Here is a 27,541-nt window from a genome sequence, read left to right as displayed (position 1 = left end):
GAAAAGTTTATTTAGATTTCATAGTGCTTTCCTTTTTCTACATCATTGGTATTTATGATTCTCTAAGTATGATTTTTTATTTTCTAGATGTTACCTTGTTAAAAGCTGGTTCTAGTCTTTCCAAAGAGGAAGACGAAGATGATCAGGCCAACAGCATTCATAATCTACCACTTGTAACATCCCAAAGGCCGTTTTATGATGGGCCAATGCCAACTCCCCGGCAAAAGCCATTCCAGTCAGGTTCTACTCCCATGCATCTCACGCATAGGTTCATGGTAAGCCTTGGATCTACATTTAACTTTAAAATCGTTTTATTTAACTATTTATTTTTTTTTTTAGATTTTTTTTTATTTATTTATTTGACAGAGAGAGATCACAAGTAGGCAGAGAGACAGGTAGAGAGAGAGAGGAGGAAGCAGGCTCCCTGCTGAGCAGAGAGCCCGATGCGGGACTCGATCTCAGGACCCTGAGATCATGACCTGAGCCGAAGGCAGCGGCTTAACCCACTGAGCCACCCAGGCGCCCTTATTTAACTATTTAAACTGTAAGTGTTTTATCTCACTATAGTTAGTTTTGTTTGGTACGAAATATTTTTTAAAACCTTGATTAACTGGCCAAAAGCACTTTGGTTCATTATAATTTTGTGGTTGATTTATTTTATGGTTAATTTACAGTTTTAACCTTATTTCAACCTTATTATTGGAAATCACATTAAATAAAATTTTGCTTTGCAAAAAAAAAAAAATCTGCTTTGCAAAGTGACATAATGAACATAATGTGACTATATATCTTGCAATATCTCTTGATTGTACTTCCAAACTTTATTTCTCATATTTTTATATAGAAGTTTATACTGATTCCAAAACACTGGTTAGAAGGTATTTTTTGAAGGTGGCTCCTAATATAATATATTAGAAGATGATAAATACTATGGAAAACAAACTATCTGCCCCTTTTCCCCACCCCATCCCACTGGAATATAAACTCCAGAAGGATAAGAAATTGTTTTTGTTTTGTTTACTGATAGCACTTAGAACAAGGTATGGCACAGTAGGCATTAAGAATATATTTCCTAAATGGATGAATGAATATATTAGCTTTTTGTTCTGAGAACTAAAAAGTTTAATATTTTTATTTATTTGAGGCTTTCCACTGAGGACTTTGCCTCTTGTCCTTTTTGAAAGGATAGGCCTGGCATAAATTTGTATGTAAATATTAGAAGTGATGTTTTATTTTAATAAAACTGTTAATTGGTGTCCGTAGTCATCATCAAGTAATAGGTCTTAATTTCTTGTTGTTACATACTTTATTTATAGTTGTTTGTAGTAGAGGAAAGTGTGAGCCTGTAGTATATATGGGTGGAAGATAAGTTTTCTAAATGGTATTGGTTTATGTTTAATGGTATTGGTTTATGTTGCCTTAAAATGTATATATTTATTCCTACGATATAAAATAGTTAGTTGGAGCAGGAAAATATGCTGTCATTTATATCCATATTTATAAGTAAGTAAATTTTTAAAATAATTCTGTTGGGGAATTTAATAGTTTGGTTGTTCAGAATTGTATTTTTTTATGGCAGTCATGTAATTTTTAAAGTATTAAATGAAATACTCCACTTGCTACTAAATATTTATGTGCCTTTTTCTCATGAAAAGAGTAGGTAGTAATTGTAGTTCTGATGTCACTACTCTTACTTGAAACTATTTAAAGGTAGTTAAGCTGTGTTTGCTCCCATAACTTCAATTTCAATACAGACTGAATTATAATATTTATTAATTTGTACTACTTTAGTCCACTGATTTTAGGACCTTTAATTTATCTCAGACTTGTATTTAACCTTAATGTTTATAGGTGTGGAACTCTGTTGGAATTATTCGCTGCTATAATGATGAGCAAGACAATGCCATAGATGTGGAGTTCCATGATACCTCCATACACCACGCAACACACTTATCAAACACTTTGAATTACACAGTAGCAGATCTATCTTATGAAGCTATTTTGTTGGCATGTGAAAGTACTGATGAACTACCAAGGTAAATTCCAGATTATTGGGAAGAATTGGTCACTGCTGGATTGTTAGATACAGAAGAGTTTCATACATAATACCTCAGAACATGTCTCTTTTTGCCTAATTGTCCTGTCCTTTACAGTCTCTAAATACAAATCAGGATGACATGGGGCATCTGGGTGACTCATTCGGTTTAGGCATCTGACTCTTAATCTCAGCTCAGCTCTTGATCTCAGGGTTGTGAGTTCAAGCCCTGCATTGTGGGGGGGCAGGGGAAATGACATGATACAATTAACAATTTATAATTGCAAGAGAAACTAAAGAGTTAGATAAAACATTGTTACTCTGTTTCATTACTATTGTAGATATGTATGATATATAGATGTATATAATATGGTATATAATTATAATTATATAATATCTCTATAATTGCTTATATATTATAGACATAATTACATAATATTTAATATATATATTGTAAACAAACAAGCAGTACAGGATTTTTAGGAAATAAAAATCCCCCCCAGAATTCTACTTTCAGATATAACCACTGTTAACAATTTGGTATGTATCTTTTCTAGATTTCTTTTTGTACAAACCCTTGCCCCCTTTTTAACTTTACTTTATTAGTGTAATTCATGTATAATAAAATGTACTTCTTAGGTATACAGTTTAGTGAGTTTAACGAATGTGTATGTATCAACTGTCACAATCAAAAAAATTTTTTTAATTTTTAAAAAACTTTTTAATTTAAACTCATTTAATTAACATATATGTTTTTGGTTTCAGAGGTACAGACCTGTGATTCATCAGTCTTATATAATACCCAGTACTCATTACATCACATGCCCTTCTTAGTGTCCATCACCCCAACCCCATACCCTTCAGCAACCCTCAGTTTGTTTCCTATTATTAAGAGTCTTTTATGGTTTGTCTCCCTCTTTGGTTTTGCCCTGTTTTATTTTTTCCTCGTTTCCCCTATGGTCCTCTGTTTTGTTTCTTAAATTCCACATTTTTAAATACATTTTTTTAAAGATTCTATTTATTTATTTGACAGACAGAGATCACAAGTAGGCAGAGGAGCAGGCAGAGAGAGAAGGGGAAGCAGGCTCCCCGCTGAGCAGAGAGCCTGATGTAGGCTCAGAAAATCAGAGCCTCAATCCCAGGACCCTGAGATCATGACCTGAGCCAAAGACAGAGGCTTAACTCACTGAGCCACCCAGGCGCCCCTTAAATTCCATATTTGAGTGAAATCATGATAATTGTCTTTCTCTGATTGACATATTTCGCTTAGCATCATACACTCTGGTTCCATCCTGTCATTGCAAATGGCAAGATTTCATTTTTTGATGGCTGCGTAATACTCCTGTGTGTGTGTGTGTGTGTGTGTGTGTGTGTGTGTGTGTGTCTCTACTTTTTTTTTTTTTAAATTTATGTATTTGTCAGAGAGAAAGAGAAGGAGAGAGAGAACACAAGCAAGGGGAGCAACAGGCAGAGGGGAAGCAGGCTCCCCACTGAGCAAGGAGCCCAGTGCGGAATCATGACATGAGCCGATGCTAGACGCTTAACCAACTGAGCCACTCAGGTGTCCCTATACCACATCTCCTTCATCCATTCATCTGTCAGTGGACAGCTCGGCTCTTTCCATAGTTTGGCTGTTGTGGACATTGCTGCTATATTTTTAAGTAATCCCTACAGCAGTGTAGGGCTCAAACCCATAACCCCAAGACCAAGAGTCACATGTTGTACCGACTGAGTCAGCCAGGTGCTCCTCAAAATGTTTTTTTATCACTCAAAAATATTCCCTTGTATCCCTTTGCAGTTAATACCAGCCTTGGACAACTACTGACCTGGATTTTTTTCTGCTTTTTGGGTTTTTTTGTCATTATAAAATAGAATTGAAACTTTTTTAAAAAAATATTTTTATGTAATATTTTTAAAGATTTTATTTATTTATTTGACAGACAGAGAGCACAAGTAGGCAGAGAGGCAGGCAGAGAGAGAGGAGGAAGCAGGCTCCCCGCTGAGCAGAGAGCCCAGTGCGGGCATCGATCCCAGGACCCTGGGATCATGACCTGAGCTGAAGACAGAGGCTTTAACCCACTGAGCGACCCAAGCGCCCCGAATTGAAACTTCTTTTTAAAAAGGGAGAGGGCAGAATGATATTTGGTAAGTAGATACATAGACAAAATTATGATGGAAAAGCAGTGGAATGCTGAATCCATCCATATTTTTTTAAAGAAGAAGAAAAATTTTTATTCATCTTTCTGTTATTTCAGCCAGATTGCCTTTTCCTGATTTTTCAGCTGATTTTAATGCTTATACACTTGATTATAGGTTTTACCAACTCTGAGGTGATTCGAAATTAAAATCCTAATCGGATACATTAGCTTCTTGCTGCTCTAAGTGTGGTCCACAAACTAGGAGCATGGGTCACTTATTTCAGCCAGATTGCCTTTTCCTGATTTTTCAGCTGATTTTAATGCTTATACACTTGATTATAGGTTTTACCAACTCTGAGGTGATTCGAAATTAAAATCCTAATCGGATACATTAGCTTCTTGCTGCTCTAAGTGTGGTCCACAAACTAGGAGCATGGGTCACTTGAAGCTTGTCGAAAACAGACTCTCAGACTCCACCCCAGACCTAAATCAGAATCTGCATTTTAATGAGATCTACAGGTGCTTGAGTTTGCATTAAAGTCTGAGAAACTCATCTTAACATTAATTGGTTTCCTAATATACACATTGTAAAATCCACACACTACTTCATTATTTTTTTCAATACCTCATTATTGAATTAAATTAGTACACTAAAATAAACCACTGTTGACTCAGTGTCTCCAACTCAGAGTCTTCACATAATTAGAACATTTGTTTCCATGTGCAATTTTGATTTCAGATATCTTTCCCTGTTTTCCTGGATATGTTATTTCATAGCTATATACAATGTGACTTTTCATTTTAAAATTGAATTTAGAGGTGCCTGGGTGGCTCAGTTGGTTAAGTGTCTGCCTTTGGCTCAGGTCATGATCCCAGGGTCCTGTGTTTGAGCCTCGCATCAGGCTTTCTGCTGAGCAGAGAGTCTGCTTCATCCTCTCCCTTTGCCACTTACCCCCACTCAGGCACTTGTTCTCTCTTTCTCTCTCATATAAATACATTTCTTAAAAAAAAAAAAAAATATAGAATTTTAAATTACTCTTCAGAAAATCAGTACTACCTCTGTTTCCGAATACTATAGTATCTGCATTCCCAAACTTAACTTTAATAACTTATGTGTCTGTATGCATGCAAAGAAAAAAGACTGGAAACATCAAATTGTTTGCAGTGGTTGGTGATCTTGCTGGTAGGATTGTGTGATTTTTTTTCCTTTTTTCTTTTGTTTTCCTGTATTAAATTTTTTTGGCAGTGAAAGAACTCTTTAACATTTTGATGCTTCATCTCTTTTTAAAAATTTAGTCATCTTTTTCTGTATATTTACAACCTAAGGTCCTATTCTGCAGATTTTAGTCTGCCTGTTTTCATTTAACATTAAGCTATGAGCACTTTCCTGTTAACATGACTGTTAAATGGCTTTAATATAGTCCATTTTAAGGATATTTCATAATTACTTTTTCAAAGCTATTTTTGGACTATTTATGTTTAATAGAAAAAATAGCTATTTGGTTTTGTCACTGGGGTATCATGGTTAGTTTTATAGATATAAAATAGCAAATATGAAAGTTTGTTTCTGTCTTGTTTTAATTTTTAGCAAGCTTCACTGTCTGCACTTCAGTTCTTGGGATTCAAGCAAAGAGTGGTTAGTAGACATGCCTCAGGATGAAGATATTGAAGCCATATGTCTTGGTCTGGGATGGGCAGCTGCTGCCACTAGTGCCATGCTCCTTCGACTGTTCACTATTGGAGGTGTTCAGAAAGAGATCTTCAGTCTTCCTGGCCCTATAGTATCAATGGCAGGACATGGAGAACAGCTTTTCATTGTTTATCATAGAGGTAGGTTTTTTCCTAGTCTTTTATAATTTTACTGAGACCTGAAGTAAAATGAAAATTACTTGAGAATTTTTCTCTTTCTTTTATTTTGTTTTGGGTTATATACCTGCTTTTGCATTCATTTTGTATTTGAATCAGTATGGTCTTCAAATTTACAGAATTTTGTTGTATTCACTGATAGTAATGAAAAGGAAAGTATTTTATTTGTAGGAAAACTGTATTGTAGAAAGAATTCCATGTTTATAGTTACTTCCATGTTTAAATCCTGTAAGAATTTTCAGAGTTTAAATGCCTCAAAAAATAAACTAACTTCTAGCGTACAGGACCAAGACAGTTTGAATATGACTTAAAAAGTTGCTGCTTCCTTCATTTCATATTCTGTCTTCAGTACCCATCACTATGTGTCAGGACTGATTTTATCAAGATTATTGATAGGGGGCAGGCAACCTTCACTTCAGGGCCATGAGTTCAAGCCCCATGTTGGACCTAGAGCTTACTTAAGAAAAGAAGGAAGATTACTGATAATCTTTTTATGCTTATTTTTTTTTATAATTCCATTAAAAACACATTTTCTATTTTTTAAAAATATTATTTAAATTCAAGTTAACATAAATAGTGTAGTATTGGTTTCAGGAGTAGAATTTAGTGATTCATCATTTACATATAACACCCAGTACTCATCACAACATGTGCCCTCTTTAATACCAATCATGCATTTAACCCATCCCCCTGCCCACCTCCCCTCCCTCAACCCTCAGTTTGTTCTCTTAACTACTGAGTCTCTTGTGCTTTTTCTTCCTCTCTATTTTTATCGTATTTTATTTTTCCTTCCCTTCCCCTATCTTCATCTGTTGCGTTTCTTAAATTCCACATATGAGTGAAATCACATGATATTTGTCTTTCTCTGACTGCCTTATTTTGCTTAGCACAGTACACTCTAGTTCCATCTTTCCCTCTTTTTTTAAATTTTGATTCCAACTTAGTTTAAATACAGTGTTATATTAGTTCCGGGTGTACAATATAATGATTCAGCAATTCCATACATTACCAGTGCTCATCACAACAGGTGCATTCCTTAAACCCCACCACCTATTTTACTCATCCCCTACCCAGCTCTTTCCTTTCTTGGATTCTGTAACATCACTCTAGATGTTTTTTTACTGATAACTCCTTTGGCTATTCTTCTGGCTCTACCTCCTATGCCAGCCTCTTGGCTGGAGTGCTCCAGGACTCTATCACAGCCCTGCTTCTCTAGTACCCTCTCTAGATGAGGAACTTTCAGTCTTTTGACTCTTAGCCCTAATAAGAACTACATTCTACATTGCTATTCTGTATATATCTGTAAATGTAACTGAAATAAAAGTCTCATGGACAGTATTTACTCCTTGATTTCAGTTTTCTTTAAAGATCTTACTTATTTGACAGAGAGAAAGAGCACAAGCAGCGGGAGCAGCAGGCAGAGGGAGAGAAGCAGGCTCCCTGCTGAGCAAGAAGCCCAGTGTGAGGCTAGATCCCAGGACCGTGGGATCATGACCTGAGCCAAAGGCAGATGCTTAACCAACTTAGCCGTGCAGGCTCCCCTGATTTCAATTTTCTTTAAATACTATTTGCAACTTTAAATTCATTTCTTGACTCATAGCTCAAAAGTACAGCTTGAGAAACTACCTTGGGATATCTCCTTAAGGCTTGTGGCTTTATTATTTTATTTTTTAAGATTTTTTTATTCATTTAAGAGAGAGAGCACAAGTAGGCAGAGTGGTAGACAGAGGGAGAGGGAGTACAAGGCTCCCCACTGAGCAGGGAGCCCAAAGTGGTGCTCAATCCCAGGACCACCCGAGCCAAAGGCAGACACCCAATTGAGCCATCCAGGTACCCCCGGGCCTGTGGCTTTATATAATAGATCTGTGTGTCCATGACCTATAAATTAGTATCACCAGCCCTACCCTCTCCTTGTATCTACAGACTTATATATCCAGTGGCCACTTGCAATCTCTTTGTACAATTTTGATACTCATTTCAAATTTGGTCATAATAAAACTTTTGCGTTTTTGTTTTTTACCTTCCGCCTTGCCTTTTACTTAGTTTTCCCCATCTGCATAAATGGCATACTCTTAATCCAGCCAGTCAAGTCAGAAATGAATCATGAATTCTTCTCTTTCCCTCACCGCCCCCACGTCAACCCTATCAGTGAAGTCATATCACCATGTCAGTTCTATCAAATAAAACATTCCAAACCGTCTTTTCATCTCCTCCACTAAAACCCCTCTTCTCCTGGACTAGTAGCCCTGTACCTGGCTTGTTAGCTTCAACCCTTGCCTTCCATAGTCCATTCTCCATATAACAACCTGAGTGATCTTTTAAAAACATAAATCAGAACATGTCCCTCTTCTGCTCACATTCCTCTGATGACTTCCCATTGCTTTAGAATAAAAATCAAACCTTTAATCACAGCTAGCAAGGTCCTACATGATCTGACCTTTGCCTGCCTCTTCAACCACATCTCTTGCCACTTTTTCTCATCGTTCATTCTCGCCATACTAGCTTCTTTGTGTTCTTCAAATTTACCAAGCTTGTTCCCATCTTAGGATCTTTTCATTAGCTGTTCCTTCTGTTTACTGTATTACAGCTCTTTCCCCTAACTAACTTGCAATTTATATCTCAGCTAAATTTTACTTTCTCACACAGGCTACCTTTAGACTGTCCAGTCTAAAGTAATCACTCAGTCTGACACTCTGTATCACATTATTATTTTAATTCTGTTAACACTTAACATTTTTTTCCCCAAAATTAGTCTTCTACCTGAATATAAATTTCCTGAGGATATGTCTTCTTTACTATTGTAGCTTAGTACCTCGCACATAGTAAGCTCGTTGTAAATATTTCTTGGGTGAGTGAATTATCGCTTAATACCACTTTGTATAAATAGTCCCTGTAACATAGTATTCTGCTTTATACCAGAATGGTACCTCAATCAGGGGGGTTATCCATAAAAAGTAGTGCTAGTTAATATAGAGTTTATCACAAAATCAGTTCAGTTCACAGAAGGTACTCTAGACTGCATTATAGCTAAATAGCCTTTGAAATCTGATTTCTATTTATATATTCTCACTAGGTGCAGGATTTGATGGTGATCAGTGCCTTGGAGTTCAACTGCTAGAGCTGGGGAAAAAGAAAAAACAAATTTTACATGGTGATCCTCTTCCTCTTACGAGGAAATCCTACCTAGTGTGGGTTGGATTTTCAGCTGAAGGCAAGATAAATTAACTTATTTATATTAAAGACATTTTTTCAAGTAGAGATTGTTCCATTGTTTTATTCCTAATTATTTTTCTTAAGGTGAATTATCTATATTCTATGTGTAAATTTCTCTACTATGTTGGCAGTGGGGAAACTGGAATTGTTAGGCAAGATAGCCATTCTTTTATGTATAAGATCTGATGTTCATGTGAATTCTGTTTAGAAAACATACAAAGAGAGAAATACATTTCTCTAGAAGTTTGTTTTAGATAACGAGGAGATACAAGTCAGTAGTCAAGTTGTGGCTTTTCCAGGAGATTCTATGCAAAAAAAATAGGAAATTTCAATAGCTGCACTGTCTACTGCGGTAGCCATGTATGGCTGGCTATTGAGCACTTGAAATGTGGCTAATCCAGATTGAGATGGTGGTAAGTATGAAATACTCCAAACTTTGAAAGTTTAGTACAAAAAAAGAAGAATCTTAGTAATTCTTTTATATTAATTACATGTTAAAATGATAATATTTTGGATATATTGGATTTAATAAAATATATTATTCAAATTAGCTTCACTTTTTCCCCTTTCCTTTTTTTTAGCAGTTTTTTTTTTAAGATTTTATTATTCATTTATATGACAGAGAGAGAGAGAGAGATCACAAGTAGGCAGAGAGGCAGGCAGAGAGAGAGAGGGAAGCAGGCTCCCTGCTGAGCAGAGAGCCCAACGTGGGACTCGATCCCAGGATGCTGGGATCATGACTGGAGCCGAAGGCAGAAGCTTTAACCCACTGATCACCCAGGTGCCCCTTATTGGTTATTTATGTTCTAATGTGACCATTAATTTAATAACTTCCATTCATATAGCTTTATTTTTTTCCCCCTACCAGTTAGATCTAGACTTGAGGAACATGCTGTTTGCAGTGTGAGAGGTGTATGAAGTCACAGATAATGAAAGGGGTAATTAGCAAATATGCTGTGTACTTCCTGACATGAGAACAGAGTAAGTGGGAAACAGAGATGCTGACTTGTTTTCAGGTTAAGAATTGCTTAGGTAGAAGTTGAGGAATACAACAGTGACAAGGCCAAGAAAGCAAGAAGAAGAAGAGTACTAAACACAAATTTCTCTATATCATCACTGTGCGTCAGGTTCTGGTCATTTTTCCAAGTCTCTCTTAACTAGCGAAACTTCAGATTCAGGTTTAACTCTTTTTTTTTTTTTAAACTGAAATTGGCTTTTAAAAATACTGCTATATTCCACTAGGTGGCATAGTTCTCACTGAAACTATCAGCTTTTCCCTTGGGTAAATTTTAGTCATGCAATTTTTTTTCTTTTATTCAGTTAGGTCTTACTCTGTGTGGTTAATGAAGTTTTGTGGGAAATGATCTTTAATTATTCACCTTTTTGCTTTTGAACTGACATTTGAATCATTGGTATATATTTTTGATATAGGATTTATTTCACAAATATGTAGCTATTTCTCCAAATGATTCCTTTTTCAATTGCTGTGTAGGTACTCCCTGTTATGTGGATTCAGAAGGTGTTGTTCGAATGCTTAACAGAGGGCTTGGTAACACATGGACTCCAATATGTAACACAAGAGAACACTGCAAAGGAAAATCTGATCACTACTGGGTGGTTGGTATCCATGAAAATCCCCAGCAACTCAGGTAGGCTATTAGAAAGTGCTTGGTTGTTTCTAAAAAGTACTGTGAAATTTTTTATTTTATACACTTTAAAGGTATTTGGAATTTTTTTTTGTCCTTCACCTTAGTTCATATATTTGCTTTCCATATTTACTAGCTTAGAAATTCATTTTGAAGTTTTCAACTGATTGCTTGACTTAGAACTTACTGAACAAAATAGAAGTTAAATTTAATGGTGAGACTTTAGTATTATTTCAGCCAGACAGGGAAGGGAGAGCTAAATGTGGCATTTCATCTTTTATTACAGCCTTTTATTTTAAACTGTGATTTAGAATTGAATAATTCAGTGGCTTTTTGAGAGTTTTAAAGGGCTCAGTAATTGTAACCAGAGAGAGGGCTAATAGAAATTTAGTAGCTGACTGCAGGTGTACAACTCTCAATCCATTTAGTCTCTATTCAATATTAAATATTTTCTTCTTTTTTTGACACTTGATATCTTCTTGGTCTAAGCAACTGGCAGTGACATTATATCGGTACTTGGTGAACAAAGAGTTCTTTGCTTTCATGGAACTTATAGACTGGGGAGACAGATAACAGAAATAAGTAAATGTTAATTACTACTTGGGATAAATGCCACAAATTAATCTGAGCACTTGAAATGTGGCTAATCCAGATTGAGATGGTGGTAAGTATGAAATACTCCAAACTTTGAAAGTTTAGTACAAAAAAAGAAGAATCTTAGTAATTCTTTTATATTAATTACATGTTAAAATGATAATATTTTGGATATATTGGATTTAATAAAATATATTATTCAAATTAGCTTCACTTTTTCCCCTTTGACATTATATCGGTACTTGGTGAACAAAGAGTTCTTTGCTTTCATGGAACTTATAGACTGGGGAGACAGATAACAGAAATAAGTAAATGTTAATTACTACTTGGGATAAATGCCACAAATTAATCTGAGCACTTGCTTAGGTAGAAGTTGAGGAATACAACAGTGACAAGGCCAAGAAAGCAAGAAGAAGAAGAGTACTAAACACAAATTGGAGCATAACAGAAGGGCACATTCTAGGTAGCATGATCACATAAGACTCTTGATAAAGAGATAGAATTAAAATGAGACCCAAGACCAAGGAGTCTGTGGGCAAAAGTGAAGTGAAAAATGATCCATGCAGAATAGACAGCATGTATAAAAGTCCTCAGGTCAGAAAGAGCTAGGTGTATTTAAAGAATTGAAAGAATGCAAAAATGGCTAGCATACAAGAAGTTGAGGGTTGATGGGAAGCATAAGTCCATGCTGATATCGGAAAGTTAGATATAGGCTGCATTATAGACCATATAGAGAAGTTAATATTTCATTTGAAGTTGTATCATGAAGCCATTCTACAGTTTTATCTGGGGAATGATGTAATCTGATTTATACTATAAAAAGAAAAATACATGTGCTAAATGTCTTGGCAGAGGTAAGACTGAAATTAGGGAGCCCAGTTTTCAGTCAGGGAATTTATTCTGCTTTCTGAGAGTGTTTGGAGACATAGGGTCATATTTTTAGCCATCACAATGATCAGGGGTTACCTGGCATCTAGAGAGCTGTGGCCAGGGCTGTTGAACATCTTAGAATGTGCAGGATGGTCCTACTGAACTACAGATTGTCCTTCCTTCCCAAGTGCTATCAGTGCCTCCATTGAGAGACATTGAGGAAGATTTTGCAGTCATCCAGCAGAGCTACTAGTGTAGCTGGAACTAGGGTGGCAGCAGTAGAAATTAAAGGAACTAGATTTGAGATAGAAACAAGTAGGATTTTCTGATAGATGGCATGTTGGGAGTGAGAGAGAAGACTCAATAATGATACCCATGTCTCCAATTAAAGCAACTAGATGTATAGTCATACCATTTATAGAAATGAGAGGTGAAAACAAATTCGCTCTTGGGTATATTGTTGAAATGCCTGCAGAATATCTAAGTGGTGATATCAAGAAGGTATTATAATACATGACTGTAAGATATAAATTTGGGAATCACCAAAATATAGAAGGTATTTAAAGTATTATACCTTCATAGTAAGTATATACTTCATAGTAAGTAAAGTATTCATAGTAATAAACAAGGGGCACCTGGGTGTCTCAGTCAGTGAAGTGGCTGCCTTTGGCTCGGGTCGTGATCTCCAGGTCCTGGGATTGAGCCCCACATTGGGTTTCCTGCTCAGTGGGGAGCCTGCTTCTCTCTCTGCCCCCCCAACCCACACTCACATGTTCTCTCTCTCTCAAAAATAAATAAAACACTTAAAAAAAATAAAGTCATAGTAATAAACGAGATCACTTAGAAGAAAGAAACAAAAAGGTCACAGAATCCACCCCTTAGAAATTCCAGCCTTTAGAGGTCATGTATTGGGAGATGGAGCTTTTGAATGAGGAAAAGGAATATTGGCTAAGCAAATAAGAGAAAAATCACTTGAAGAACATCATATCACAGAAGTTGTAAGTAGAGACTATTTCTAGAAAGGCACTAATTAGAAAAGAAAATAAAAATGGCTCTTGGATATGTGAAAAGATGATTGATATCAAAATAAGAAAAATATGAATCAAAACTTATAAAAACACTCTTTTTACTTATCGAGTAAGGAGAATCTGGAAAATGATAACGCTCTTAGTTGGTGAGACTGGGGGGGAAATAATCAAGCTTATCATTGCTGATAGGAGTATAATTGGTTATAATCCCCATGGAAGGCAGTTTGTCAAGAACTACCAGAATTAGAAATGCATGTGCTTTTTTATCTGCCTTAGGATTTTTTCTGCAGATGTACTAGTACTTGCTGTTTAAAGTGTGATCCATGGACCATCAGCATCAGCATCACCAGGGAGCTTATTAGAAATGCCAGATCTCAGGACACCAGGGTGGCTCATTCAGTTAAGCATCTGCTTTCCCCTCAGATCACGATCCCAGGGTCTTGGGATGGAGCCACATGTCGGCCTCCCTGCCCCTCATGCTCTCTTTCTTGCACACATATGCATGCACTTTCTCTCAAATAAATAAATAAAATCTTTCAAAGAAAAGAAACACCAGATCTCAGGCATCACTTCAGACTTACTGAATCAGAACTTGCATTTTAACAAGATCCTCAGGTGATTTGTGTGTGCATTAAAGTTTAGGAAATAGTGCTGCTAGCACATGTGGAAATGACATGTGCAAAAGATACCCTGCCTTGTAGGATTGTTAATATTAGCAAAAGATTGGAACCCTAAATTTCTATTAGTAGAATAGGTAATAATGTTAGGTACAAGTGCATACTAGAGTACCATGTAGATTTAAAAGGGATGTGTATCAGAATATATAAAGAACTCTTGTAACCTAAGAAAAGGTAACTCAATTAAAAACTAGGCAGAGTATTTGAACTGACATTTCTCGAAAGAAAACACGCACGGCCTATAATGCATGAAAAGGTATTCATTAGTTATTAAGCATCATTATGCAAATCAAAATCACAGAGATACCACTTCATACCCACCAGGATGGTTATTATCTGAAAGATGGACAATAATTAGTGCTGTTGAGCATGCGGAACCCTAAACAGCGCTAGGTGGGGATAGAAACTCGGTACAGTTTGGCATTTCCTCAAACAGTTAAACAGAGTTAGTATATGACTTAACTGTTCAACTCCTAGGGATATAAATAAAGGAATTTAAAACCTGTCATTTGATTCCATACGAAATACCTGCCTTTAATCATGAATATGAGTAATTACTAATCTGTAGAAGTTATCACTCCTACCTCCATTTGAATGACACTTCAGTTTAGCAAAAACTATCTTTATTGTTTCCACTGAAGATTTTTTTTTCATAATCACTACTGGTTAATATGTAACCGAGTTTCCTGATTTTGCATGCTACAGTCCAGTTTGCTCTCTACCAACATTAGCCTTTTTTCCTTTTCTCTTTAGCTTTTAAAAGCTCTTAAGAGTTTTAAGCATGCTTGCAAACGAATTCTTGTTTTGAGTTTTAACAAGCATTTGTTACAGTACTGACTATATGTGCTGCACTACGTAAAGGCCTGGAAGAGTTGGCTGCTAAAATCATTATCTACTCCTGAGTACGTGCTCTAAACAAATTGTGAACAAAGTCTCCTCCGTGCAACCCAGAACACAAAGCAAAACTTGTTACCCGGGGAAAGCTTAGTCTGGACATTGGCCCCAGTTTTCACTAGTCTAATATTTTTTCGATTCTTCCCTTAATAAGAGAACAAGTTTTATTATCTATTTGAAAAGGAATTGAAGTAATTTTGTTTTCTTAGTAAACCATAGTTTATTTTTTGCATTTTTTCCTCCAGGTGGTTTAGCCACGCAATTTCCTGGAGGCTTATTCATTATAGGCAAAACCCACCAAATTAGCAGTCAAATGAGTTTGTTCTTCCTCTTCTTTAATGAAAGGAGTATTTAATGGAGAACAGGTCTTTTTACTTCAAGTCTTTAAAGCTAAAAGTATAAGAAATTTTATTTATATCAAAGCAGGGTACTAATTCCCTGCTTTGATATAAATGTAGCTTTAAAAAACCATTAATAAAGTCCTAATTTTTCTTTGTGATAATTGCTTACTGTGATAAGTCAATAGAGTATTTGAGGTATAAAATTTTTTTAAACAAGAGAGTATAAGTCTTCTTATAGAAAAAAATAAATGTTAAGGCAATTAAGATTATTCCCAATGTTCCTTCTGATTATGTTAATATACATATATATGTATCATTAGACTTGTTCCTTTCCGAATGCACATATGCTTTTTCATTTTGCATGACTAATAAACCACTAGCTTCTGTGAATGACAGAATTGCTACAAGAGATTTTTTTCAGGTATTCAAACTACCACCTGTTATGGTGATAACCACTGATTTATATGAAATCATAAAAGGAGAGGAAGAAGAAGAAATGAGATTGTATGTTCAAAAGTATTGGAACGCTAAAAACATGTTTGTATTTTTATTGTAGGGTCACAAAAAGAAGAAAGTGTATTCAAATCTTATTAGGAAGGGGGGCCTCTCTAGTTTAAAAGATTGCTAAGTATTGCCACTTATTTAATTTTTAACTATTCTAGTGGGCATTTGATAATACTAGAAGACATTTATGAAAAAATTTACACCTGAGGATCTGATTTCTACTTAGTGTTTCCCTTTAAGAAAGTCATGACTTTAAGCCATGACTAAAAGGCTGTACTATAAATTAAATGTGTGTGGTTATTAATAGGCATTGAACATTGTACTGTATTTTTAAATGACTAGAGAAAATAGAAAATTCAACCAAGGTACTTCGTGTGTGAGCAAGGTTTTCCAGTGGTTTTCTTATAAATAATTTGGAGTACATAAGTTGAAAGGGTATTCTACATGCATATGTCACTCTGCGATTAATGAATGATTTCTAATTAATGAATTGCATTACTATTCATACTGATGGGCATCTTTAAATACTTTCATATCATAATCAGAAAAGGTTTAGACAAAGCTCTCACCACTGAGCTATTTATTATCTCATAAGGCAACCACTGATTTAGCAGAGCAGGTATATATTATAACAGGTATATACTGGATTTTCTGCTTCACTTTACCAATATCTAGTAGTAGATACTTATCTCTATTGGACATATCACTGTCTTTTTCTCTTATTTGACACTTTCTACCAGCAGTACCAAGTATTCCCAAACTGATAAATAAAAGGAAATGCTTCATCAGTATTTCATCTTGGGTGATCTGTTTTATAACATGGATCCCTTGAAAACTATTTATGGCATAGCTGCTGTATTTTATTTTATTCTATTTTTTAAAGATTTTATTTATTTATTTGACACAGAGAGAGAGATCACAAGTAGGCAGAGAGGGAGGCAGAGAGAGAGAGAGGGAAGCAGGCTCCCTGCTGAGCAGACAGCCCAGATGTGGGGCTCGATCCCAGGACACTGAGATCATGACCTGAGCTGAAGGCAGAGGCTTAACCCACTGAGCCACCCAGGTGCCCCGAGCTGCCATAATTTAAAAGTGGACAGTTTCCGAAGGAAAAACTGATGTGAGGAGGGGTTGTTGAAATTCTTAAAATGCATGGGGAGGGATAGTTTTTAAACCTAATCAGGTGTGTGGGGTGCCTGGGTGGCTCAGTGGGTTAGGCCTCTGCCTTCGGCTCAGGTCATGTTCTCAGCATCCTGGGATCGAGCCCCACATGGGGCTTTCTGCTTGGTGGGGAGCGTGCTTCCCCCTCTCTCTGCTTGACTCTCTGCCTACTTGTGATCTCTCTCTCTCTCTCTCAAATATATAAACAAAATCTTTAAAAAAAAAAAAAAACAAAAGAAACCCTAATCAATTGTGAAGTTAAAAAAAAAAAAGTAATTTGTTGTATATTATTAAGCTAGCTATTGGAATAATATTATTCCAAGTTATTGAATTTTGGAAATTTTATATTTTAACATTTTTTATGATTTGGGAAGGGAGTTTTTGTAGTGACACTTTTTTTTTTTTTTTTTTATTGACAGGTGCATTCCTTGCAAAGGTTCTCGGTTTCCTCCCACCCTTCCACGACCTGCTGTAGCTATACTATCCTTTAAGCTTCCTTATTGTCAGATTGCAACAGAGAAAGGACAAATGGAGGTATGTCGAAATCTTACCTTGACACTCTGAATTTGATAATACATTGTCTGTGATACAGACATTTAAAAATATCCCTGATAAGCAGTGTTGAATACTCATTACTTTATGATTAAATAAATAGTGGTAACAGGGTGGGAGGGTGACTGCTTATGATCACAAGGGCACCTGATTGCCGTCTCTGCGTCCAGGGATTTTGTCTGTGAGGGAAATGGGCATGAACATCAGGGTAAAGGTTCTCACTCACTCTCAGAGTTGGGTGAGTGCCTGAGAGGGTAGACCTCCATAAATATTGGGTCTTAGACCAGGCTTGCTTCACTCTAGGCATAGCCCTGTACCATCAAAAGTCATTTGAAATCTTGTAATTAGTTACTTTAAATAGGAAGTAAACCAGCCTCTTAAAAAGTAGCATACCACCTTCTCTGAGCATTAATGATAGCTAAGATACTGTTTAAAATGTTATAGTTCCTTTTTTTTTTTTTTTTTTTTTTAAGTACAAAAGATGAAGTTAAGGTTTGGTATCATGTTAAAATTTGAATTACAAAATAAATTATAGAAAAAGTATTTCAAAAATTATTTTAATTCAGAATCCGTTATCTTAAGATAGATTTTTTTTTTTAAGATTTTATTTATTTATTTGACAGACAGAGATCACAAGTAGGCAGAGAGGCAGGCAGAGAGAGAGGAGGAAGCAGGCTCCCTGCTGAACAGAGAGCCCGATGTGGGGCTCGATCCCAGGACCCTGAGACCATGACCTGAGCCAAAGGCAGCGGCTTAACCCACTGAGCCACCCAAGTGCCCCAAGATAGATATTTAATACTTGCCTGGTATTAAGCTGGTAGTTTTCTCTAAGCTATTTTTTTCACTTTTGTAGGAACAATTTTGGCGTTCCATCATGTTTCACAATTACCTTGATTATTTAGCTAAAAATGGTTATGAGTATGAAGAAAGCACTAAAAATCAAGCAATAAAAGAACAACAGGAGCTTTTAATGAAAATGCTTGCAGTGAGTATAATAAATATGCTGGAAAAATTAAAGTTGCACTTTTCTATAGATTGGATTTCTTAAAAGTATGTGAATTAGCACCAAGTTCCACAACCTCAGAAACTTTTTTTTAAATTTTTAAAATTTTAATTCTAGTATCATTTATAGTGTTATGTTAATTTCAGGTGTACAATACAGTGATTTAACAATTCTGTACATTACTCAATTGTTTCCCAGTTGATGTTGCAGTTAAAATATTTTTAAAAATAAGTAAAATATTTTAGACATTACCTTGTAACTAAGATCATGAGCAGATATGTGTACTTTTAACCTCCTCCTATTTCACCCATCTCCCTACCAATGTCTCCTATGGTAACCACCAGTTCTCTATAGTTAAGAGTCTAGTTTTTTTGTTTGTCCTTTTTTCTATGTTTGTTTTATTTCTTAAATTATACATATGAGTGAAATCATATGGTATTTATCTTTCTCTGACTCATTTCACTTAGCCTTATACTCTCTAGAGCCATCATGTTGTTGGAAAAAGGTAGTATTCACTGTTGTCACCACTATGTGACACTGTCTTGAGTATAGTATTAAAGAAATTTTTTTCTAAAGATTTTATTTACTTATTTATTTGAGAGAGAGACAGAATGAGAGAGTGTGACGGGGGGCCGGGGGTGGGGGTGGTTCAGAGGGAGAAGCAGACTCCCTGCTGAGCAGGGAGCCCAATGTGAGACTTGATCCTGGAACTCTGATCATGACCTGAACCAGAGGCAGTCACTTAACCAACTGAGTGCCTCCCAGTATTAAAGAAATTTAATTAGCTTATTGTAGAGTAAGTTTTGTTCCTTTTATAAAAATGTCATGTGTGGTGTAGGAGCTAGTAACCTTCTTATTTCCCACAGCACATGTAAGAATATCCGTTTGGTTATTTACCATGTAGCATTGGAGGAGCATTTCCTCTGAACAGTGTTTCTGAACAGAGTATCAGTAGCTTAAGGACTGGTCAGTTCTTTAGCATTCCTGTCCCCCTGGCAAATGCTGGAACTTCAGCCTCGTTGCTATGAGAATCCTACTTTTCATTTCCAAATGTCCCCTGAGGCAGAGTACTACCCTGATTAAGAAGTACTGTTTATAGATGAGTGATAGTAGAAACCTTGAAAAGGACATGCAGGTGATTGTCTAAACCTCTGTGCTGAGGCATGAGATGTGGGATGTCTAAGTAACAAAATAATCCTTCTACCCTATGAATTAGGAAACCCTTAGTAGTCTGTGAAGTACTAATTTTCCTTACATTGTACTTGAGTTGCCTCACTTTGAGTTGTAAAAATTCATACCAAAAGAAAAGTAGTCAAGTGTTTTCTAAGATGTTAAATGAATGCCCTTTGTTTTGTATTGTTACATATAAAAAAATCGAGCAAGAAAAAGGGAGTTGTTAATTAGAAGTTGTGTAACTATTTCTGGAAGTTGGAGATCTTAGACAATCACACTTAAAAATGAATGGCTAAATCTACTTCTCCCCACCCAAACTCACTTAGTAGTATTTGTGTAACAATTCTGGGCAAAGTAATAACAAATAAATCATTTACTATCTATTCCTTTTTTGAACTTGCTGCCTTATTTGGCAACGGTGGGGTGAGGGTGGGTGGGCAGTGAAACAAGTTTAAGAAAACTACATTTGAATTGTAAAGGAGTGTCTTTACTTCCCTTGCAATTAATAGACTGAAATCCTAAGCCTTATTTCATTGAATCTAAGCTACTATTGATTGTAAAATGCATCATTATTTAAGCCTCCCCCAAAATGCTACAAATTAAACTCTGACCCACCATCAGTTGTGAGATGCTCCCACTTTCAGAGATGTTAAAATGTATAAAAATATGGTTCTTAGAGTCAGTGAGATGCATTATCTAGAAAACTGATTTCTCAGTTTTACTACTAGTATCATTCTCTTATTTTTAAAAAGTTTCTCTTGGGTGTTATATGCAACTAATGAATTGTTGAGCACTACATCAAAAACTAATGATGTATTATATACTGGCTAATTGAACATAATAATAAATTTAAAAATTTTTTAAATAAAAAGTTTCCTTGACGTGGCTTTATTTTTTTTCCATTCTGGGTTAGCTTTCTTGTAAACTGGATCGGGAATTCCGTTGTGTGGAACTAGCTGATTTAATGACTCAAAATGCTGTGAATTTAGCCATTAAATATGCTTCTCGTTCCCGGAGATTAATATTGGCCCAAAGGCTTAGTGAACTGGCTGTAGAGAAGGCAGCTGAATTGGAAGCAACCCAGGTAGAAGAAGAGGAAGAGGAAGATTTCAGAAAAGAGCTGAATGCCGGGTAAGAAATAATCAGTTGCTTAAATTCTTCTTTACCATTCTGAATATTAAATTGGTCTTTTTTTTTTTTTTTTTAATTTGACAGAGAGAAATCACAAGTAGACGGAGAGGCAGCCAGAGAGAGAGAGAGATAGGGAAGCAGGCTCCCTGCTGAGCAGAGAGCCCAACGCAGGACTCGATCCCAGGACCCTGAGATCATGACCCGAGCCGAAGGCAGTGGCCCAACCCACTGAGCCACCCAGGCGCCCCAAATTGGTCTTTGTATGGCTCTTTTTTTTTTTAAAGATTTTATTTATTTATTTGACAGAGAGAAATCACAAGTAGATGGAGAGGCAGGCAGAGAGAGAGCCCGATGCGGGGCTCGATCCCAGGACCCTGAGATCATGACCTGAGCCGAAGGCAGTGGCTTAACCCACTGAGCCACACAAGCGCCCCTGTATAGCTCTTTATTGAATAATATATTGTCTTTTAGTTACAGTAATACTGCTACAGAGTGGGGCCAGCCAAGGCTTAGAAACCAAGTTGAAGAAGATGCAGAGGACACCAGAGAATCTGATGATAAAGAAGAAGAACCAGAATTACATAACCATGGCAAGATTTTTTTTTTTAAAGATTCATTTATTTATTTTAGAGAAAGAGTATGTGTATGAGTTGGGGGAGGGACAGAGGGAGAGGTAGGGAGAGAAGCAGACTGCCCGCCGAGCGAGTAGCCAGATGGGTCTCAATTTCACAACCTGGAGATTATGACTTAAGCTGAAATCAAGAGTTGGATGCTTAACCAACTGAGCCACCCTGGTGCCCTATAAGATACATTTTTAAGGCAATTTAAGGATGAGAAATTTCATTTATGTGGCTTTCCCTATTTTACTTGGCTGAGGAAAATTGAATACCAGTGCTTTGTTAATATATCTATGCTGATTGTTGATTATAGAGAGTAACTTTGTCTCCCCATTTACAATGTATTGTTTTAAATTTTATAGGACAGAATCCATTTTCCAAAAGTGCAAATTCTGCTGATGTGCCAGCTATTAAGTCAGGTGAGAAATATTTGTGATTCTGTAATATCAAGAAAATTGTTCAAGAAGTCTTTAAAGTGATATATCTATTCAAATACACCCCTTTTGCCCACCCCCACCTCCACTCTTCTGCCCTTGGTTTGTTTTTATCAGAAATATTGTTTGTGAAACTGCTAATTTTACAAATATTTATTAAGTGCCTATTGTGTGTCAGGTATTTGACTAGGTGGGACATACAGAAGTCAGGCAGACATGCATGGTTGACTCCTGCGTAAATCATACATAGTATCAACTGAATTTTTAAACCGTGTGTATATAGTCCTTTGATTTTAAAAAATTACCTGTAAACACATGTACAGAGTATTATAAGAACATATAACAGTGTGCTGTAATCTAGTCAGAGGTAAGGGCTTTGTCAGGACCCCAAGAGAGGCCTCATGGAATGTTTAAAGCAGAGATGAATAAGAATCAGCTAGGCTGAAGTGGGTGAGAGCAGAAGCAAGGGAAAGGCGTGTGACTTAAGGAATAGCATTTGCGAAGACTAAGAGTAGTGCGAAGAGCACAGAGGCAGAGAAATATGACACCGAGTGGTATTGGAGGGAAGGGCGGGAGCTAAATCATGCAGATCCATAGAGGCCACAGTAAGGATTTTGATCTTTATTCTGAGGTCACTGGGAGGCCTTTGTAGGTTTAAAGCAGAGGCAGAGTGTGCACACTGGCAGAGGAGGAATGCACATAAGGAGACAGCTCAAGTGATATTGAATAGTGTCTTAGACTCGGGTGGTGGTGACTAATGGGAGAAAGAATGAGAAGAATTGATAAAGTGTTGCTGAAGAAAATGTAGAGAGAATGAAAGTTCAGGGTATACAGAATGACTTAGTTTCCCAGCTTGAATATTTGAATGAATGATGGTACCATTTACTGGGTTAGAAAACACTAGGGAAACTCAGGTTTAGATAGGAGGAAGATGAACTACTATTGGATGTTTGGGTTAGGAACTCAGGAAAGTAGTCTGGGAGGGAGATATAAAGTGAAAATTGTTGGCATAATGATAGCAATTTAAATCATGGGCATGGGTGATTGAGCATTGGAGGAGGATATAAAGTGAGAAGAAAAGTGAGCTTAGGGGGTGGAGAATCCCCAGCATTTAAACACTGGGCGGAGGAGGAACCATTAAAAGAAAATGAGGTAAGAGAGGAAGGAGATAGGAACATGGAATCTCAGAACTCAAGGGTAGGAAACAGTATCAAAAAGAAAGGGACACTCAGCTATGTAGAATGCTATTGAGTGGGTCAAAATGATGATGACTGAAAACTACCCACCATATTTGGCCACACGGACTTTATTGGGTCCTTAGCAAGAGCAGATTCTATAGGATAGTAGGGCTGGAAGCCATTATATTTTGGATGTGGGAATGTATGAACCTTGAGGAACTGGGAATAGCTTTGTTGACAGCTCTCGAATTTGGCTCTATGGGGTTGAGAGGGCTTGTTTTTGTTTGTTTGTTTAAGTTAGGAAACTTGAGTAGCCAATAAAGAGGAAAAAGTAGTATACATCCAAAGATGGTGTAGGCACTGATAGGGTGAGTTTCCTGACAAAGCAGGAGGGATTGGGATCTAGGGCACAAGTAGAGGAATTGTTAACTTAGCTAAAATGAGTCACCGTTCTTCCATGGTAATAGGAGAAAAGGATAGATCTATATGAATATTGGGTGGTTATATTTCATATTAACAAGTTGGGGTAGTTCCCATTTACTAGCTTGTATTTTAGCTTGGAAAGAGGTAGGAGGTCATATATAGTTGTTAATAGTTTTAAAGCTGCAAAGTACATTTGTTTTTGTATGATACAGATTAAAATATTCCATTTATTATTAAAGAGGTCAGAAGTCTTCTATGTTTTGCCGCTATTAAGTGAGGGTTTCTTTCTTACGAAAGGTGCAGTTACCTGTAGCAACCAAGGACGAGTAAACCCCTTCAAGGTAAACTCTTTCCAGTGATATTTAAAATGTATTTCAGTACATTTTTATACAAAGAAATATTTCCAGACTACCAGATGACACTCTCCAGACTTGGAGGCATTAAAGACTAAAGCAGATCTTCATGAAAACAGATGAAAGCAGCACTAGTTCACACTTGGTCTAAGAGTTATATGTTCTACTTACCCTCTAAATACTGATTTTTTTTTTTAAGATTTTATTTATTTACTTGAGAGAGAGAGAGTGAGAGAGAGCATGAGAGGGGAGAAGGTCAGAGGGAGAAGCAGACTCCATAGAGCTGGGAGCCTGATATGGGACTTGATCCCAAGACTCCGGGATCATGACCTGAGCTGAAGGCAGTTGTTTAACCAACTGAGCCACCCAGGTGCCCCTAAATACTGATAGTTTTGAAAGATTATTCCCTCTTTTCCTTGGGGATGTGGTATATTTAATATGTGTATCAGTCTTAATTTTATTGTACAAAATGTGTTCAATTCTAAATGTGAGACCACAATATAAACCTGACATACTGTAAGGAAAAATTAATCTCTTGGGATTTTTTTTCTTCTTTAAATATAAAATGCTAATAGTTTGTTCTTTAGGTATCAGCCAATTCCAAAGAACCATCCACTTCAGTGAATTCAGCACGTTCAAGTAATATTTTAGACAATATGAACAAATCATCCAAGAAATCTACTGCACTTAATCGAGCTACAAATAATGAAAAGTCTCCAGTTATAAAGCCTCTAGTTCCAAAGCCAAAGTCTAAGCAGGTACAATTTCAACTACCCACATTAACAATAAGCAGCACATATTCTGTTTGTTTTGTTCACTCTTTCAGGTATGGGACAGGAGGCTCCAGTTGTTTATGATTGATTGTCTAGCAAGGGTAGTGGTTCTCCAATCTGATTTTGCTTCAGAATCACTTTTTGGGGGGTGGAAAGAAAACACATATATATATGTATGTATGGTATATATGTATATGTATGTATACATATATACCATACATACATATATATATATATACCATACATACATATATATACATACACATTCAGGGCCCAGGGACTCAGGAATCTGTTTGGTCTTTAAAAAAAATTTCCCAGATGATTCTGATGCGTATCTTTATTTAAAGATGATGCTGTAGTAGCTGGCACCAATCTTTTTTTTTGAAGATTCTATTTATTTATTTGACAGAGAGAGAGACAGCAAGAGAGGGAATACAAGCAGGGGGAGTGGAGAGGGAGAAGCAAGCTTACCGCTGAGCAGGGAGCCCAATGTGGGGCTTGGTCCCAGGACCCTGGAATCATGACCTGAGCTGAAGGCAGATGCTTAAGAGCTGAGCCACGCAGGCACCCCCCAGTCTTGTTCTGTATTCTGATTTTGCCTTCTGGTTTCAGCCCAGATTTTGTATTTCATCCCAGATTTGTCATTAGTACAATAGATCTTTTTTCTTTTCCATTTCATATAGTAAAATTCAGCACTTAGAAAATACGGGATTTGTAGTTTTAGGGGATTTTGTGTCTGTAGTCTTGTTTATGTTCAGCTGAGAACTTCAGGGGGCTTCTTCACATGTTGGTTTAAGAATTCTACATATATTTTCCCACACTTTTCAAAAGTTGATTGTAGTATATAATATCTTACTAGATTTTGTTGCAGTATTCATTATGTTTGTTTTTATAGGCATCTGCAGCATCCTATTTCCAGAAAAGAACTTCCCAAACTGATAAGACTGAGGATGTAAAAGAAGAACATCCTAAAAAGTCATCATCTGAAACACCAGCTATGTCTCCTCAAAACACTGAAAATCAAAGGTCAGTACATAAATAAATTTATTATTCTTAAGATATAATATCCCAATAAAAGGCATACAGAAACAATACAAAATTACTCAACCCTCTTGTTCATTTTTTTTTTTTTTTTTTTTTAAAGATTTTATTTATTTATTTGACAGAGAGAGATCACAAGTAGTCAGAGAGGCAGGCAGAGAGAGAGAGGGAAGCAGGCTCCCTGCTGAGCAGAGAGCCCGATGCGGGACTCGATCCCAGGACCCTGAGATCATGACCTGAGCCGAAGGCAGCGGCTTAACCCACTGAGCCACCCAGGCGCCCCCTCTTGTTCATTATTACAAGTAATACATTGACACTGTTAGTGGACATTCTGAACACATAACTTTAAGGAAAGGAAGCCATAAATATTGATTAATGTCTATTTATGTTACTTAATAAGATCCACCCTGATAAATTATATGTGTTTTAAATTGTACATATTTTATAATTTTTTTGTTTATCTTAAAATAGATAGTTGCATGGGAGAAACAGTGAAAAGTTACCCAAAAAAAGTGTGATAAAGAGTAAACATCTTTCCTGTCCACCCAGTTCCCCTCTTGCACAGTCATTACAACAGATTTCTCACATAGCCCTCCAATATTTTTTGTACATGTTCAAACACTTAGATTTATCTATTTTTTTATTTTTACAGAAATGGTAGCATACATGTTATTCTGTACCTTGCTTCTTTTCATTTAACATTTTTTATAGAACATCTCATATTACTACATAAAGAGTTTCTTTAATCTTTTCACATACACTGAATGGATATACCATAATTTATTCAGTTCTCTACTGGTGGACAGAAGGTGGTTGCTGGTCTTTTGCTAGTACAAACAGTAGCACAAAGAATAACTTCATATGAATGTCATTTCTCACATACACCTATAGCTATAAGATGGATTCCTGTATGCTTCAAGTTAATGTGCACTTGTAATTTCAATAGATATTGCCAAATTTTTCTCTGTTGATGTTGTATCATTTTCTGTGCCTCCTGCAATATGAGAGTTCTTATTTGCCTGTATCCTATTTGTCTGCCAGTGTAATATGTTACCACATTTCTTGAGGTCTCTCTTTTTTTTAAAGATTTTTATTTATTTTCTTGTGAGAGAGCGCTAAAGCGCAAGCAGGGAGGAGGGGCAGAGGGAGAATGAGAAGATGACTCTCCGCTGAGGAGGGAGCCCGACATGGGACTCAGTCCCAGGATACCTGAGATCATGACCTGAGCCAAAGGCAGATACTAACCCACTGAGCCACCCAGGTGCCCCTTAAAGGTTTTATTTTTTAAGTAATTTCTATACTCAACATAGGGCTCAGACTCATGACCCCAAGTTCAAACACGCATGCTCTACCAACTGAGCCAGCCAGGTGCCACTCATGTTAACCAATTTAATCTGAGGAGTACCTTTGGTTTTTATTTTTCCCATTTTTGTCCTGAATTCAAATCAGATATTAAATGATGAAGATTTTATTTAAGAAGATTCCAATTTTTTTTTTACTATCAGTGAGCTATACAGAAAACTTACTTAGATGAAATTTCATTAAAGAATTATCACTGCTTAACTAAATTTTTTTTAAAAGATTTTATTTATTTATTTGACAGAGAGAGATCACAAGTAGGTAAAGAGGCAGGCGGAGGGGGGGGTGGTAAGCAGGCTCCCCGCTGAGCAGAGAGCCCGATGCGGGGCTTGATCCCAGGACCCTGAGATCATGACCTGAGCTGAAGATAGAGGCTTAACCCACTGAGCCGCCTAGGCACCCCTTAACTAAATATTTTGTCACAAATGTTGATATACTCAATCAGAAGAGAAATGTTCAATTTTGTTTTTCTCTTGAACAATAGCTGTTTGGGGAGAGATTGTAAGCTATTAGCTAGACTTGCCCCAAGTTTGATTAAAA

At 36.5% G+C, this 27,541-nt stretch overlaps 1 protein-coding gene across 2 annotated transcripts in view; it reads left to right on the top strand.

Annotated features, from left to right (window-relative positions):
• Positions 1–27,541, top strand: part of WDHD1 (WD repeat and HMG-box DNA binding protein 1) — a 67,600-nt gene that overhangs the window by 35,591 nt on the left and 4,468 nt on the right. For both annotated transcript variants that reach the window (XM_032344277.1, XM_032344279.1), the window contains 13 exons: positions 88–275; positions 1,852–2,036; positions 5,762–6,003; positions 9,113–9,250; positions 10,745–10,901; positions 17,384–17,498; positions 18,370–18,501; positions 20,606–20,823; positions 21,295–21,413; positions 21,803–21,859; positions 23,773–23,816; positions 24,416–24,586; positions 25,497–25,627. In XM_032344277.1, coding sequence (XP_032200168.1) covers positions 88–275; positions 1,852–2,036; positions 5,762–6,003; positions 9,113–9,250; positions 10,745–10,901; positions 17,384–17,498; positions 18,370–18,501; positions 20,606–20,823; positions 21,295–21,413; positions 21,803–21,859; positions 23,773–23,816; positions 24,416–24,586; positions 25,497–25,627 — 1,897 coding nt within the window. The remainder of the gene's footprint in view (positions 1–87; positions 276–1,851; positions 2,037–5,761; positions 6,004–9,112; positions 9,251–10,744; positions 10,902–17,383; positions 17,499–18,369; positions 18,502–20,605; positions 20,824–21,294; positions 21,414–21,802; positions 21,860–23,772; positions 23,817–24,415; positions 24,587–25,496; positions 25,628–27,541) is intronic.

The sequence above is a fragment of the Mustela erminea genome, chromosome 5 (genome assembly GCF_009829155.1).
Source record: "Mustela erminea isolate mMusErm1 chromosome 5, mMusErm1.Pri, whole genome shotgun sequence".
In the NCBI taxonomy this organism is placed as follows: Eukaryota; Metazoa; Chordata; class Mammalia; order Carnivora; family Mustelidae; genus Mustela; species Mustela erminea.
The sequence above is the reverse complement of the archived record's forward strand: the minus strand, read 5'-3'. Positions and strand labels throughout refer to the sequence as shown.